The 14557-nt window shown below is 52.6% G+C and overlaps 1 protein-coding gene across 25 annotated transcripts in view; it reads right to left on the bottom strand.

The window, feature by feature from the left end:
- CIB2 (calcium and integrin binding family member 2) overlaps nt 1–14557 on the bottom strand; it is a 22657-nt gene extending 8100 nt beyond the window's left edge. For 2 of the 25 annotated variants that reach the window (XM_086364056.1, XM_086364062.1), the window contains exons 1-2: nt 14169–14219; nt 7565–7599 (exon numbers count right to left, since the gene is read on the bottom strand). Coding sequence is in view for 10 of the 25 variants with exons in the window: in XM_086364068.1 (XP_086220194.1) it covers nt 7565–7599; nt 12751–12770; nt 13819–13831; nt 14073–14092; nt 14348–14444 (185 nt within the window). In the remaining 15 variants the exon portion in view is untranslated. Of the gene's footprint in view, nt 1–3067; nt 3155–3539; nt 3636–3988; nt 4062–6512; nt 6696–7564; nt 7600–9055; nt 9296–10334; nt 10524–12750; nt 12771–13818; nt 13832–14072; nt 14093–14168; nt 14225–14347 lie in introns of those variants that run through there. The other 23 variants (XM_086364058.1, XM_086364067.1, XR_015149839.1 and 20 more) reach the window with 22 other exon arrangements.

The raw sequence follows: 14557 nt of genomic DNA, 5'->3' as shown, positions 1-14557 counted from the left end.
CCGTCAGGTTCCACCCAACTCTTGTGGCCCCGCTCCCCAGCCCTCTCCATCAGAGCCCTCTCCATCAGGGCAGCTAACTGCTTGCCCAGCGCACACACACGATGTCAGCCACCATTCAGCAAGTGCTCACTCCGTGCCCAGCTCTAGGCTAATCCTGTGTGCACTGCTCTACAGTAAGTCCCCAACACACGAACCTTCAAGTTGCGAACTTTTAAAGACACAAACGTGTGTTCCCAGGTCCAATCACCTACGTTAGTTCACGAGACCGCTGTGTATTGTCACACGTGTGTGTCCCCTACAAGCGGTTGTGCGTTTGCGTCCTTTACTGTACAGCACCGTATAGAGTACACGAGTGCAGAATCTGTGTCAAGCGAGGCCTGCAAGAGGATGGACCTCACTAAACTCCTTGCTCTGCGACAATACTCATTCTGATACTAACGAAGGCCTGACAGAAGGGAGGCCCAAAGGAAGGATAGAGAGAGACAAAAGGAAGAAGTAACTGAAGAACTGGAGAGATTCATGACTCAGGAAATGGCAAGGGGATTTTCTTTATTTGAGGAGGCACCGTTGGCTGCTGAGGCACAGGACCCGATGCAGAACAGTCCAGCAAGGTTGCGGCGGCTGTTCAGAACGCGATCCGGTGCTTCCGTGTCATGAGAAAAAAAGAGCTACTACTCAGACATCACTGGATTGTTTTCCAAGAGGGTAGATAGAACTGAATCAGCTAGGAACAAGGCATCTGTGCCATCAACGTCAGGCATGAGTGAAGCTGCAGGTTGCCCTCCATCTCCTATTGCTGATGACCCTTCAGCTCTGCCATCTCCCACCTCCTCTCTCTCCTCCAGTCAGTGACTCTTCTTACCTGTTTGCTCGATGCCAGCCCCTGCATGCCAGCTATTGTACCATGCTACTGTACTTTTCAAGGTGCTGTAAGATTAAAAATGTCTTATTTTCTGTATGTATTATTTGTGTGAAAAGTATTATAAAGTTACTACAGTACAGTACTACATAGCCAATTGCTGGCTGGGTACCTTCTTTGCTCTCACTTTTGGCATCAAGGAAAAATTGGCCCTATTTTATACTGTCCCCAAACATGGAACCAGGGCTCTGTATCACCATTTATGTGTCTAGTTTCATATGCTTTCAAGAGGACCATCACATTTCCCATCTGACCCGGGCATTTGGGATGTGTTGTTGGGGTGTTTCTGGGGGTTGGCTTACACCTCCAGAATTACGTGGGGTGGCTGCAGCAGGAGTGTGAAGTCAGACTGAGGCTGGAGCCCTGTCTAATCCTCTCATTAGCTGCGCGGCCTTGGGCAAGCAGGTTAACCCCCTGGAGAACAGACTTCCGAATCACTAAGACGGGGATTGTGCTACCCTCCTCACGCCTGGGAGGATTAAAAAGGATGGCATTAGTAAAACCACCTTGCCTCAACAGATAGCTATTAGCACACTGCCTGCCATGTCAGGGGCTACCTGGAAAGGGGGGATTTGGGAGAAGGTCTCCAGGTACTGGTGGAGTTGAGGAGGTGTCTTCTGGGGTGCGAAGGCTGCCCTGGGACATGGATCTGTTCTGATTCCATGACTGGAATACTGGATTTTTTTTTTTTTTTTTTTAAGAAAATTCAAGGAGAATTTGTAAAGGTGAATCACTGTGGAAGAAACTTCAAAACTGTCTCAGAACTGCATTCCTATCACCCACCCTCCCAATAAAGGGCACTACTGAATTCAAGATGTATGTATCAGTCCCCTCCTAAGTCCCAGGAGTAGAAATGATACCTATGCTTGATATCTCTGCTACTTGAACGGGTCCAGAGCGTGAGGCACAAAAGCAAAGGCCTCCCAGTTTGTTTTAAGAAGTTAATAATGCTGTATGACCCTTACACATACAGATGCAACAGTCTTATGAAATAACATTAGTAAATCAGGTCCAACAGCATGTGAAAGAATAATACATTGGGACCAAGCAGGACCTATTCCAGGAATGCCAGGCAGGGTCAATGTTTAGAAATCTGTGACTACAAATTGCATTAGTAGGCAGCAAACAAATATTTCAATCAACTTCATGGCTGCATTTATGATGAGACAACTGTATGGACACAGAAAAATATCTGAAGAGCATATACCACATGTTTACATGGATGGTCCCTGTGGGGCAGGAGCAAAGTGATAAGAGGGAGGCCAACTTTCACTTACCACTTCACATACTTGTGAACTGCTTCAATTTTTTAGAGTATTAATAAAAAGTATTTTAAGGTACATATTAATTTTCATCAATAAAAAAATTAAAATCCTTGGGACTTCCCTGCTAGTCCAATAGGTAGGACTCAGTGCTTTTAGTGCTGAGGGCCCAGGTTCAATCCCTGGTCAGGGAACCAAGATCCCACAAGCCACGTGGCATAACCAAAAAAAAACCTTTAAAAATCCTTAGTCAAACATAAACAAAAGGATACTCTCTATCTCAAATCAACACCCAACATTAAACTTAAATGACAAAGTAAACATTCCCATGTAAGTGGGGTTCCTAACCATCACCACTGGGGCCTCCCTGGTGGCTCAGCAGTAAAGAATCTACCTGCAATGCAGGAGACACAGGTTCAATCCTTGGGTCAGGAAGACCTCCTGGAGAAGGAAATGGCAACCCACTCCAGTATCCTTGCCTGGGAAATCCGATACAGTAGCCTGGCGGGCTACAGTCCATGGGGTCGTGAAAGAGTCAGATGTGACTTAGTAAATAAACACCACCACCAGGATCACCATGATTATATAACATTTCCCCCATGCGTGCCAGTCAATGTAATTAGTCAGCAAAATAAAATAGTGTGCTTAAACTTTAGAGAGGAGGAGGCAAATTATTATTTGCTGGAAAACCAAGAATAACCAGTTTAAAAACTATGTGAATGAGAAAGAGCTCAATAGCTCTTCTATGCAATAGTTTTCTTATCAGTATTCACCTATGCAAAAATACTATATAAAAAAGATCTGATTCACAATACAATCCCCCAAAAAACTCAAAACAACTACACATAAAATAATATGAAATGCGTACAAAGAAAACCATGGAACTTTACCAAAGGATGTAAAATCGTTAAGGAGTTAGATAACATTCCTGATTGGAAAGGCTTATAAGGATGGCAATCTTCTCTTCATATTCCTATAAAATGAATACAGTCTTAATTGAAATCTGCAAAATATTTGAGAACTTGTCAGCCTGATTCAAAAGTCTGTTCAGAAGAATAAATGTAGAAGAGTTGTGGGGAGACCTTGAAAAAAGAGTAATTGGGCAGATATTTGCCCCATTGGATATGAAAACTGCTTAAAGCTACAATAAATAAAACCGTATGGAACAGACACTGGCATAGAAGAGGCAACCCAAATACAGTATAAATGAGATTAGTCCATGACAAACAGCATTTGAAATTAGTGAGGAGAAGATGAATTCTTCTCAAAGTCACAGATGGGTTGGTGCTCCACACTCATGACTAGCTTTCATGTAATGTTTTAAAATTTAGTTGATAACACTTACAAATTAAACTTACATGACAAACCTTGATTCCCTGATCACACTGTGGCTTGATTTCCCCAAGGTCACAACCAGCTGGGGCTTAGGAAGAGCTTTTCTGCAGATCCTGGTCCTAAAACATTCCCAGCAGGGTACACAGGTTCATTTCATTGCAGTGCATGTTGGCCCAGGCAGGCAACAAAGTTTGAGACCCTTGGGATATTCAGTAAATGATTTGGGGACAGAAGACAAGAAAGACATAACAGCGAGTGTGATTGAGGAAGCAGGGAAATGGGGACTCAGGCATGGCTGCTAGAGAGCGATTAGAAATAAAAATCAAAAGCCTGAAAAACGTCCACATCTTTTGATCCAGAAATCTCTTAGAAATGTACCCTAAGGAAATAATCCCAGCAGTGTGGGTTACACGTCAAGGTGTCCCAAGAATGTTCCCTATGGTGCTAATTGTAACAGTGAAACTTTGCAAACCTGTATGTCCAACTAAATGAACTGAAGAGGTGGTGAGATCATTTTTTAAATCTTATCTATCTTCACAAGTCGCCTAAAAGGAAAAGAAATTTAAAGCAGATTACAGAACAACCTGATCAAAATTTCCAATAAACACACACACAAAGGGAAACTACCTGCACACTATGTACCTAAAGGTCAAATACATCAAAACGCTAATAGCTGCTGTTCCTGGGCGGCAGGACTGCAGATAATCTTTTGTTCTCTCATGATCGGCTTTATTTTCTAATTTTCTACCATCATCTCATAGCACAGGTGAAGTAAAAATTAAAAGTAATTAAAATAAATTATGCAGAGTTTTTAAATTGTTGAGAAAATACAACAGAAGATGAAGTAACCCATAGGCAAGCACCCCAGGTGCCAGCTGGGTCTCTGTGCTCAGGAGCACAGGCTAACGAGGCTGGGGGAGCCCCCAAGGCAAAGAAGGTGGCTGAAGGTGGGGCTGCCCAGTCAGGCTCAGCATCGGGGTGGAACAGCTGTGCCCCGGGGAGCAACTGGATCCACTCTGGAGTCAGGGGGTGTTGTGTATGTGAGTAGGGAGGAGTGGGGGAGGTGAGAATTCCCCAATGGGTATCTGAGACTCGGTATCACTGACCCGAGGCTGCCAGAGAGCTTGGTCCCGAGCTGCAAAGAAGAACCTGCCGCTCACGTTTCCTCCTCACCATCTGGTCGCTACTCAGGGTGCAGCTCACCCAGAAACCCATCCAGGTAGGGGTGGGGATACAGCCCTGGAAGGCCCCTGAAGCCCTGGGAGCAGGACGCCTGTGATCTGGTCCCCACTGTGTGGCACCTGCTGTGTCTCAGTTGCCACCTCTGCGGCGTGGGGATGAGAGTGCCCCCGGCCCTGTTTTTCCATGGGCCCCAGTGGCTGGGAGGGCAGGGCGACAGCGTAGTTCAGCGTAACACAGGCTGCTTGGAGGGCCCTGGGCCTGGCTCTGCCGCTGGCCTGGCTTGGTGTTGCCGGCCAGGGCCTCTCCGCGCCCTCTCTGGGCTCGGGCCCTCAGTCGTCCCACCTGGACCTGAGATGTGAACAGCGTGGACAGGACGCGCCTGGCAGGGGTGGTCAGTCACACTGGCTCTTGCCGGGGCTGAGAGAGAAGGCTGAAGAAAAGCCAGGGGACTGAAACTGGAATTGAGCCATCGTGGCCACGCCTGGACAAGTAATCCCACACGCTGCCTGGCCTTACCGCCCTTCCTGAGGGTGGACGGGTAGGCGACAAAACTCTAAGCAGCCTGTGTTATGCTGAACGACGCTGTCACCCCTGCCTTCCCAGCCACTGGGGCCCATGGAAAAACAGGGCCGGGGGCACTCTCATCCCCACGCCGCAGAGGTGGCAACTGAGACACAGCAGGTGCCACACAGTGGGGACCAGATGACAGGGGTCCTGCTCCCAGGGCTTCACCACTCCTCCACCCTACTCGACCAAACTTTGCAGAAAAAGCACCAGGTCTGGTCCCCCAAGAGTGCTAACACAGAAGTGAGGCCGGAAGGAATCAGAACGAGCAGACAGCGGGGGACTCAGCGAGGGTGTCCAGCTACCAGAAAGGGTCCTTTCCCCACTTTGTGGATCCCGGGCCTGGGTTGAACTACAGAGGCTGGTATAGAAGGATGCAGAGCTGGGTGGGCCAGGGCTGTAGGGAGCCAGGAGACCCCCTACCCCTGCTCAGACCACCTACCTGCCTGGGACTGATCATCTGCCAAGAGATCAGGGTCCCCACACAAAAGCCTATCAGGTTGAATCCAATTCCTGGCCTGGCCTGTCAACCACCCTCTTCCCCCCGGCAACCCTGCTACTCTCAGTGAGACCCCTGTGGATGGGGAAGGTAGCAGGTCTGTGCCCTTGACCCCACTGCTCCTAGCCTGGAATGTTCTCCCCTTGGCCAACCCTACCTATCCTTCATCCACACATTCTTCAAGTGCTTCCTGGTGCCGTGCCCAATGCCAGGCATGAGGAGCCTGTATCCTGAATGACTGCAAGTCTAGGGGGAAATGGGACCGGAGCCATGAGCCCACAGAGCCCGCTAAGAGACTTGCAAAAGCATTTGGGGGGAAGATAGCTGGGAGCTCACAGAGCAGATGACTCTGGAGTGGGTCCTGAAGGATGTGCAGGAACACAGCAGGGCAGCCTGTGCAAAGGCCTAGGGACAAGCTTTTGTTGCCCGAACAAAAATGGTGGTGGGCCTCACAGGACAAGCAACCTGGGCCTGGCATCTACAGAGGTGGGGGTGAGGATGGTGGGAGCTCCCTGCAACATAGGATTAATGTGGTGAGGCTTAAATGAGGATCTGTGCCAAGAACTGTCATTGGTAAGAGGTGCCACTGGAAGGGCTGGGGTGACCACTGTGTGTGACAGTTCTGAGGACCATCTGTCCAGATGGGAACCCCAACCCACACATCATTCAAGCTACAGACCAAATTTCGTTATCAAAAAACATACCCTGGCATTCCTCCTCTCAGCCATGCTATGAGGAGAGGTATCATTACCTCCATTTTACAAAAGAATCAGAGGCTCAGCAAGGCTCCACGCTGGTCTGAGGCCAGAGCTGCGAAGTGGAGCCCAGGTTTCTGTTGATGCCAAGGGCTGCAGGTTTTTCCCCTGACCCTGTCTCTCCGAGGTGGTAGGAGTGGGTGTCCTCACCTACCCAGGGTACAAGCTGGAAAAGCAGCCTGGGCAAAGGAAGGGACAAGGGACACTGTCTGGGCAGAATGGTCATGGCAATGATAGACCACATCTCCCTTGGGTAGTGTAGACAGGATCGAGCCCAGCCTGCCCATTGACCTCCAGGGAAAGCGGTCCTGAGACCATGCTGGCTTTTAGTGCCACCTAACAGTCCAGGCAGGGGGGCCCGGTAAGGCCTGTGGGACCAGGTTTCCTGGCATTCTATGAGTCCTGCCCTCCATCTGGTCCTGGAGCTCTGAGGCTGCCAACAACCTTCATCTCTCCTGTCTAGGCCCACCCCACCCCCAAAGAAAGGGACTGTCCTGGAAAGAGATTCTCAGTGGATAGCTCAAAGGCAGTGAGGGCATCCTGCCATGCCCCTGACTTCTGGACCTCCCAGGAATGGAAGGACATCAGAGCCTGAGCGTGGGGGCTCTTAGGGACCCCTGTCTAATGACAGGGACCTCCTAGTCAGATAGGTTTCAGGGGGGCAGTGAAATAGCGAGCAGCCTAGAGTCAGAGGCCAGGTCTTCAGTCCCTGGCTGGGCGACTTTAGCCAAGCTGCTCAGCCCCATCTGTAAAGTGAGGATAAAAGGATTCTCCTGTTACAAGGGCACAGTGAGGATTAAATGAAAATGTTCCTGAAACCACCCACCATGGAGCCTGGCACGCACTCGGCAGACGTTCGATTCCTGGCAGAAGGATGTGGGCCAGTTCCTGAGTTCATACAGCAGCCCACACTAGGCTGCTGATGGAGGCGGAAAAGCTTATCTCCAGCTTGGGCGGCCCCTGCACACCCCACCACCCTGCACCCCCCACCCCCAGGGTGGCCGGCCCCACCCCTACCCCTAGAGAGGTGAACAAGAGCCACACTTACTTGAGGATGTCCTTCTTATTGAAGAAGGTGCAGTCCTGTGGAAGGAAAACACGCATACAGTCGGCTATATGGGCCTTGGGGTCCTTCCTTCCTCGCTCAGAGCCGCACAGGCACCGCCACCAGCCCTGCTGCCTGGGCCCATTGAGGGGAGCAGTCTCGTGGGGCCACCAACCGCCTCCTGAAACTTCTGACCTGAGCCAGGGAGCTGAGTGTCCAGCATGCGGGGCTGGGAGGCACACATGGGGGAGGGCATTTGGGTGGGCGAGCCGATGGAGAGTTCCAAGGTGGATGCCATTGATTTGAGGGGCTGGGGGATACCCTGCGGGAGAGGGGAGTGGCTGGGAGACGCTCAGGAGACCAAACAGGAGTGAGGACCGACAGGGCATCGCACTGCCCAGCTGCAGGGCCAACATCCACGTGGCAGCCTCCGAGGATGGTGCCGCGAGCAGTGGGTGGTGTGTGTCCTGAGTGGCCGTGGGCAGCAGCCCCCTGCTCAGAGGCTGAGAGTTTCAGGCACACAGACTGGGGAAGCCCCAGCATCTAACTGCATCTGTAGCCACAGGAACAGATGGGGCTAGAGAAGGCAGTGGAGAGGCTGGCCTGTGGGGGAGGAGGATGGTGGGCAGGGGGGAGCTGGCAGCATCTGGACGGAGGCTGGGGTGGAGGCTTCCCCAGGTAGGCATGGGGTCCCCCAGGTAGGCATGACTCAGGGTGGGGGCAGGACTCGGTCCAGAGGTCACTCAGATTGTAAACTCTTCTTGGGGGTTCTGTCTTTGTCTGGATAACCTGACCCCCAGTCACGCCTCCGTCCACAGCTCAGCCAGCCTGGTGATGACCGCTACTATGCCAGGCCTGGTGGGAAGTATGGAGGGGAAAAGGATCTAGCACTTCATAAAACGCCCAACCATGAAGGGCTTTTGTGCTTATCCCCTGCCGTCTGGCTCCTCTGCCTTGGCCTGTTGTTGGAGCATGAGGGAGCCCAGAGCCGGGGGGCCTCCTGGGCAAGCTGACCACAGCTGGCTCTGATGAGGGGCTCATGGCCACAGCCCAGGTGTGCAGACAGCCGGGCTTGCACCGGGTAAGGCCTGGAGCCCAGGGGCAACTATACAGCACGTTGAGAAGGACCCAAGGAAGCAGGCCCACAGGAGCACATCTGGGGTTTCCAGTGGCACCTGAAGGAGAGCCAAAAAGGGAGGCTTGGTGGTAATTTCCAGGCCCCACTAGTCTGTCCTGAGCCACTTGCTGTTCTGCATGAGTTACACTAAGGACCCTCACGCTGCCTGGCCCTTTTGAGAAACACAGGAGCTTCTGCCGGGGAGGTAAGGCTTTGCTTTCAGCGATGGCTCCTCTGTAGGGTCTAGAAGAGGCTCAGGCTAGGGAAGCAGTATCCCCTCTGCACCCTACGTGGGCAGAGAATTCCCTGCCCCACAGGCCTAAGACTCAGACAGGATGGAAACCACGTGGGCTGATATTTCAGGAGACCCCAGAAACCTGAAGCAGGCAGCAAAGGCCGCCCAGCTGGGTCTTCCAAGTACAGACTTCTCTCAGCCCCACGGCTGCTTCTACGGCCTGAAGCTGCCCAGCGAGAAGGGTTGGAGTGCTTCCAATCAGCATGGTGGGGGTGTCAGGGATGAATGTGGAAGAGGCCGGCTTCTGCTCTCTCTTCCCCTGCCTATCTTCTCTTCCCCTCCCCTCCCCTCTCTTTTCTCCTCTCTCCAATCCCCTGGGTTGGAAAGGAAGTATCTGGGTCTTGATGTGTGAGTTTTATTGGCAACAGATGGGAAAGCTTCTCACATGACCCTAGTCCCTTACTGCAACTACTTCCATCTGTCCACATCAATGGTCCTCAAGATGTGGTTCCTGGACCAGCAACATCACCATCACCTGGGGACTTAGTGGAAATTTATATTCTTGGGCTTCTCTCCAGACCTACAATCAGCAACTTTGGGAGGGTGGGGCCCAGAAATCTGCATTTAGAAAAGTTTCTTCTCATGATGCTGATGCTTGCTAAAGTGTGAGGGCCTCTGCTCTAGAGCAGAATCACTTGGGGACTGCTTAACTCCCTGCGTCCTCTCCCATCACCACCAACAGACCCCAGATTATGACAGAGTCCCTGAGGGTGGATCCGGGCACCAGCAGTTTTCAAAGTCATCAGGTGACTGCAACGTGCAGCTGAGAACCACACCACAACCAGTCCGTGATTATCACGGGCTGGTCAGTAGGCGCTCTGAATGTCCAGTTTTGTTTCATTCTCATCACTTGCATGCATGGGGCGGGGAGCAAGGCATTGCCTTCCCATTCTGTAGATGGGAAAACTGAAGTTCAGCAAAGTTGAAGAGCTTGCCCTAAGTCGCACACACAGACCAAGGGCTGGGCTGGAACTCAGGCATATGTGCTTCTTGACCACTGCCCGCTGACAGGAAATAGAGCCGCAGGCCACCCAGGCCAGTCCGACACCCACCTCTCCATCTCCTGCTTCCGCTGTGTATTCCCATACGATACACGGTGCATGCGCAATACAGACGAGGGGATGAATGACCAGACTTTTCCACATAAACCTTCCTTCCACAGCAGTTACATTAGCAATTCACTGGCTGGGGAATATCTCACTGAAGGCATCGGCCCTGCCTCATCTAACCTTTCTCCTCTTTCTGAACATTTAGACACGGCCATTTCTAGGTTTTTACCATTACCATTAAAGCTGCCATGAACCTGCTCACGGAGTTATATTTTGCTCTTCCGTCTGTTGACTGACTTCCCTGGAACTCACCCCAGGGAGGCAGCTCATGGAGGAGGAACACAGCAGGTGCCTTAAAAGCTTCTCAAGGCTCTGAGCAGTCTGGCAGCGGAAAAGGGTTAATAGTCAGATTCAACTTCTCATCTTGCTTTGGATCCTTAGGCAAATCAGTCTCCTTTTGGAACCTCAGTGTCTGCGTCTGTAAAATGGGATACTGCCTCTCTGAAAGGGGCAGTGAGAGAAGCAAAGAAGCTAAGGTGCAGGATACAGGCCACAGTTTATGGGGCTTCCCTCCCCATTTTGGACACTCCATCCAGTGTCCCATGTCCCAAAGGCATCCCTTCAGAGCCCACAGCTCTGTCTGCTCTCATCCTGAAGACAAAACAAAAACCCTGCCCACCTCCATCTGCTCAGCTACCCAGGGGGTTAGCTCTGCAGGACCTCTTCCTTATACTCCACTGAGAACAAATGTCACTGCTTGGCCCCTGCCAGTTCACAGGGATGGGTCTTCAGGGAAGAGTTCCAGCTCAGGTTAGGGTCACAAAGGGTAGTAGTGAGGGATGGAGGGGTGTAATTCAGGTGAGCTGGGCCCTTATGACTCTGGCAGCAGAAGGCAGGGCAGGCCGGGCTTTCATAGTAGAAGTGCAAATGTTAGGACAGTTAAGGCTGGAGTTCCTCCTCCAAGCCTCTATTCACGCTGCTCTCCCAATCTGGACTGCCTTCTCCACCTTGTCCAGCTTACCCAAATCCTTTCCATGTTCCAGAGCTCAACTCAGGAGTACTTTGTCCAGGTAGCCTCCCTGCTGGTCTACCTACGCCAGTGGTCCCGAGCCAAACCACAGCCAGTCCCAGCTGGAGTGGGTTCTCCATAGGGCTCTGCCAGTGCAAGCCTGGGCACCACCCAGCCGACCACCACACAGCTCAACTAATCCCCACAAAAACCCTTGTTATGAGCACAGCAGAGCTAGTATCATTCCTGTTTGAGAGCTGCAGACACTGAGACCCAGAGGACAGTGGCTTACTAAAGTGTACAGAACTATAGCCCCTCCATGACTTCAAGCCAGGACCTCAGAATCGCTGGAGTTCCTTCCCTTCCTTAGAGCTATGCTTTAACAAGTATTCGTCCAAACATCCATTCATTCAATGTTCTCCACTGCCTTTTCTGTACTTGAGCGGAGGACACACAGGAAATGGGGTGGAGAGTAAACACTGATAACTGGGTATAAACCATTCTGTGGCCACAAGAAGGACTGGGGGGAAGGCATCAGGGAGCCTGTCTCAGGAGGGTGAGGCCTAGCATGGACAGAAAGATGGGTCATACCGGGCTGCTGAAGAAGCGAGGGGAGGGCACCAGGAGAACAAGGCCAGAGGTGAAGCCATGCTTGGCTAGAAGCCCTTCGGTGTGCCTGGAACTTGGGGTGCTAGGGGAGGGGTGAAGAATGAGTCTGGAGGCCGGCTGATCCCAGACTAGGCCGGGGTGAGCTCTGCTCTGCACTCTGCTTATGCTATTATCCCAAGACACTGCGGAATTCCAGGGGGAGGAGAGGGTCACACCCATGTTTTAGAAAGATCCAGCACATCCTTGACCCTGCATTTCTGCTCCAGGCATGCACAACCGAGAGATGGACAGCTCCCTAGGGCCTCCCACAGCAGTAGAGGGTTGGATAATATGTGTACAGTGCAACTCTGGGCCCAGGAATTCTTTTTTAAAGAAAAACTTGCTTTACAATGGGGATGCATGCTGTGTCTGCTGAAAGAAAATGAGAAGGAGGGAAGGGAATGGAGTAAGAACCTGAGGGATTGTGGTAGCAGCGTGTGGATGGAAATTACATCTTCAGTTCACCTGAAACTGAGAGGCTTGGCCCCTTTCCGGCTGTGGAGATGGAGGAGGGGGTCCCCAGGTGAGCCCCCAAAGAGGCTGAGTCACAGGACTTGTTCTTGACTGAAAACATGGGCCACAGCAGAGCAAAGTGTCAGACAAGCTGGAGGAGCAGTGGAGGGTCCTGGGGAAGGCAGTGGGCCCTTGGCGGTTTGAGGAGTCAGGGTAGGGGGTTGGATCTGGAAGGCAGAGAGGTGGTCTAGGGAGACACCTGAACTTTGGGGGTCAGGACTGGGGAAGAGGGCAGGAAATGCTGGGGATCAGTTGGGGAGGGATGGCTGTTACTCGGGGTCACCCCCAGCGGCCCTGGCTGGCCCTGGCCGGTTGGAGAGTCTCAGAGAGGGAGACGCGGGGCTCTCGGGTTTCACAGCTCTCACTTTTCCCACCGAGCTCAGCCTCTGGCAAAGGATCAGAACCCAGCACTGATCCTGACTCCGAAGGGTAACTCAATGCCAGGCTGGACTGAGTGGGAACCCAGGTTCCCCACCCCCATGAGGGGACTCTTCTGAGCCTGGCCTACCTGCTTGCTTAGCCCCACCTGCAGGTCTTTACCCAAGCGGTCCCCTGGGCCTGGAAGGCCTCTTCCGGCCCTGATGAGCAAAATCCAACTGATCTTTCAAGGGTCTGTGCACGTGCTGTCTTATTTCCAGACCTACCATTCTAAGCAAAGCTCCCCTTCCCTCCCTCCCACTGCCCCCTAGGGCGCTCCCCTAGAGCACACTCACCGCCTGCCTCTTTGCAGGTGACGGTATGTTTCTGCAGACAGCGAGGGCCTTAAGGACAAAGAGTACACACAGCCCCCGGCCCCAGTGAAGGACTGAGCCTTGAATTCACAAGTCAAATTCTTGTGTGAACTTTGACTGCGCAGGGTACTGACTGAATGGCTCCTCAGCCTTTGTTTACTCTCCTATAAAACAGGGCTAATAATCCTGCTCTCAGTGATGATCAAATGACTTGATGCATAGAGAGCATTCATTGCAGCTCTAGGTACACCGAAGGCATTCCACCAATGTGGCGCCCCCCACTCCTTCTCAGGACCTCACGTGGAGCTGAGAAAGTACTGTTATTGACAACCAGCGCTTCCAGGAGCAAAAGGGGTGCCCACATCAGAGGACCCATACTTCAAGCTTGATTCTGAAATGTTCACGAAGGCAAGGGGCAGTCATGGAGACCCTGCTGGTGTTCATCTCCCCAGTCATGCTTCACATAGGCTACAATACTGTCTAGGCCCCTCTCCTGGCAGAGCCTGGAAAGAAGCATCAGAGTTGGGCCTGGGAGGATAAGCGAGATCATCTGAAGACTGAGGAGCAGCATCCCAGAGAATGTGCAAAAAAGAAGCAGGAAAGAGCCCAGTGTGTCAGAGAAGGAGGATAGCTCTGCTGTGGCTGCAGTGCGCAGGGCAGCAAAAGAGCCTCAGCAGGCTGGCCAGGGTTCTGGGCAAGTCAGGAGTTTGTGCTCCATCCTGCAACCACAGAAAAGTTTGCACATAGGTGGGAGGGCACTGGGATATGATCTGGACAGCTCCCCAACTCTGGAAGCAGAGGGACCTAGGAGGGGTCTAAAGGGGTGGTTGCTGGGGCCTAAGGGAGCTCGGAGAGGTGACCATATAAGACTGGTACCTGGCTTGACTTCTTGTGCAATTATTTCCATGCTGGGGCCAGAGGGAAAGACCCCAATAGGTAACAAGACATCCCCAACCCAGAATCGTATTTGGGTACTGAGGCGCTTCACTTCCAACCCAGCTCATTTCTGCTGACAGAGTCACTCTCCTCGGCGGCTTCCCGGGTTTTGAGGGGTGGGAGAGTCCTCCCTCCAGCCCATGTTTAAGGACTCCATCTCAGCGCCAATGTGGGCTCTGGGATGAGTGGTTGGGAAGGGGTCTGGGTCCAGACTGGGGCCAAGAGCAAGAAGTCTGAATGAGAGAGAGGAAAGGGGAGCAGAAAGAGACACGCCTGCGAGAATCTTCTAACTGGAAAGCTCTCTCATACCTTGAGTGGGGAAACTGAGGCTTGGAGAAGTCACCGGCCCAAGGTCACGCGTCGAGCTGAAGGCAGAGCAAGGTCTGAACCTGGTAAATCGGTTTCCGGGAGGCCTCGGCAAACGACGGGAAAAAGAAGGGAGGGAGACCAAGGGCGCCGCTTCGGGATCCGGGGGCGGCCGGACTCACCTGGTAGTTGTCCAGCTGCTCTTCCGTGAAGATGGTCTGCTTGTTCCCCATGGTGGCCGCGGCGGCGTCGCTCGCCCGCCCGGGTGCCGCCTCCCATCCGCGGCCGCCGGAGCCCCGCGCCCGCGGCCCTCGCCAGCCCCGCGGCGGGCAGCTTTCGACGGCCACCGGACCCGCCCGCCGCCCCGCCCCGCCGCGCCGCGCCGCGCCCCG

This window comes from Bos grunniens, chromosome 21 (assembly GCF_055505025.1).
Source record: "Bos grunniens cultivar Pamir isolate PY7600 chromosome 21, Bosgru_T2T1.0, whole genome shotgun sequence".
Lineage (NCBI taxonomy): Eukaryota > Metazoa > Chordata > Mammalia > Artiodactyla > Bovidae > Bos > Bos grunniens.
Note: the sequence above shows the minus strand (reverse complement) of the source record. Positions and strands in the feature narration are given on the sequence as shown.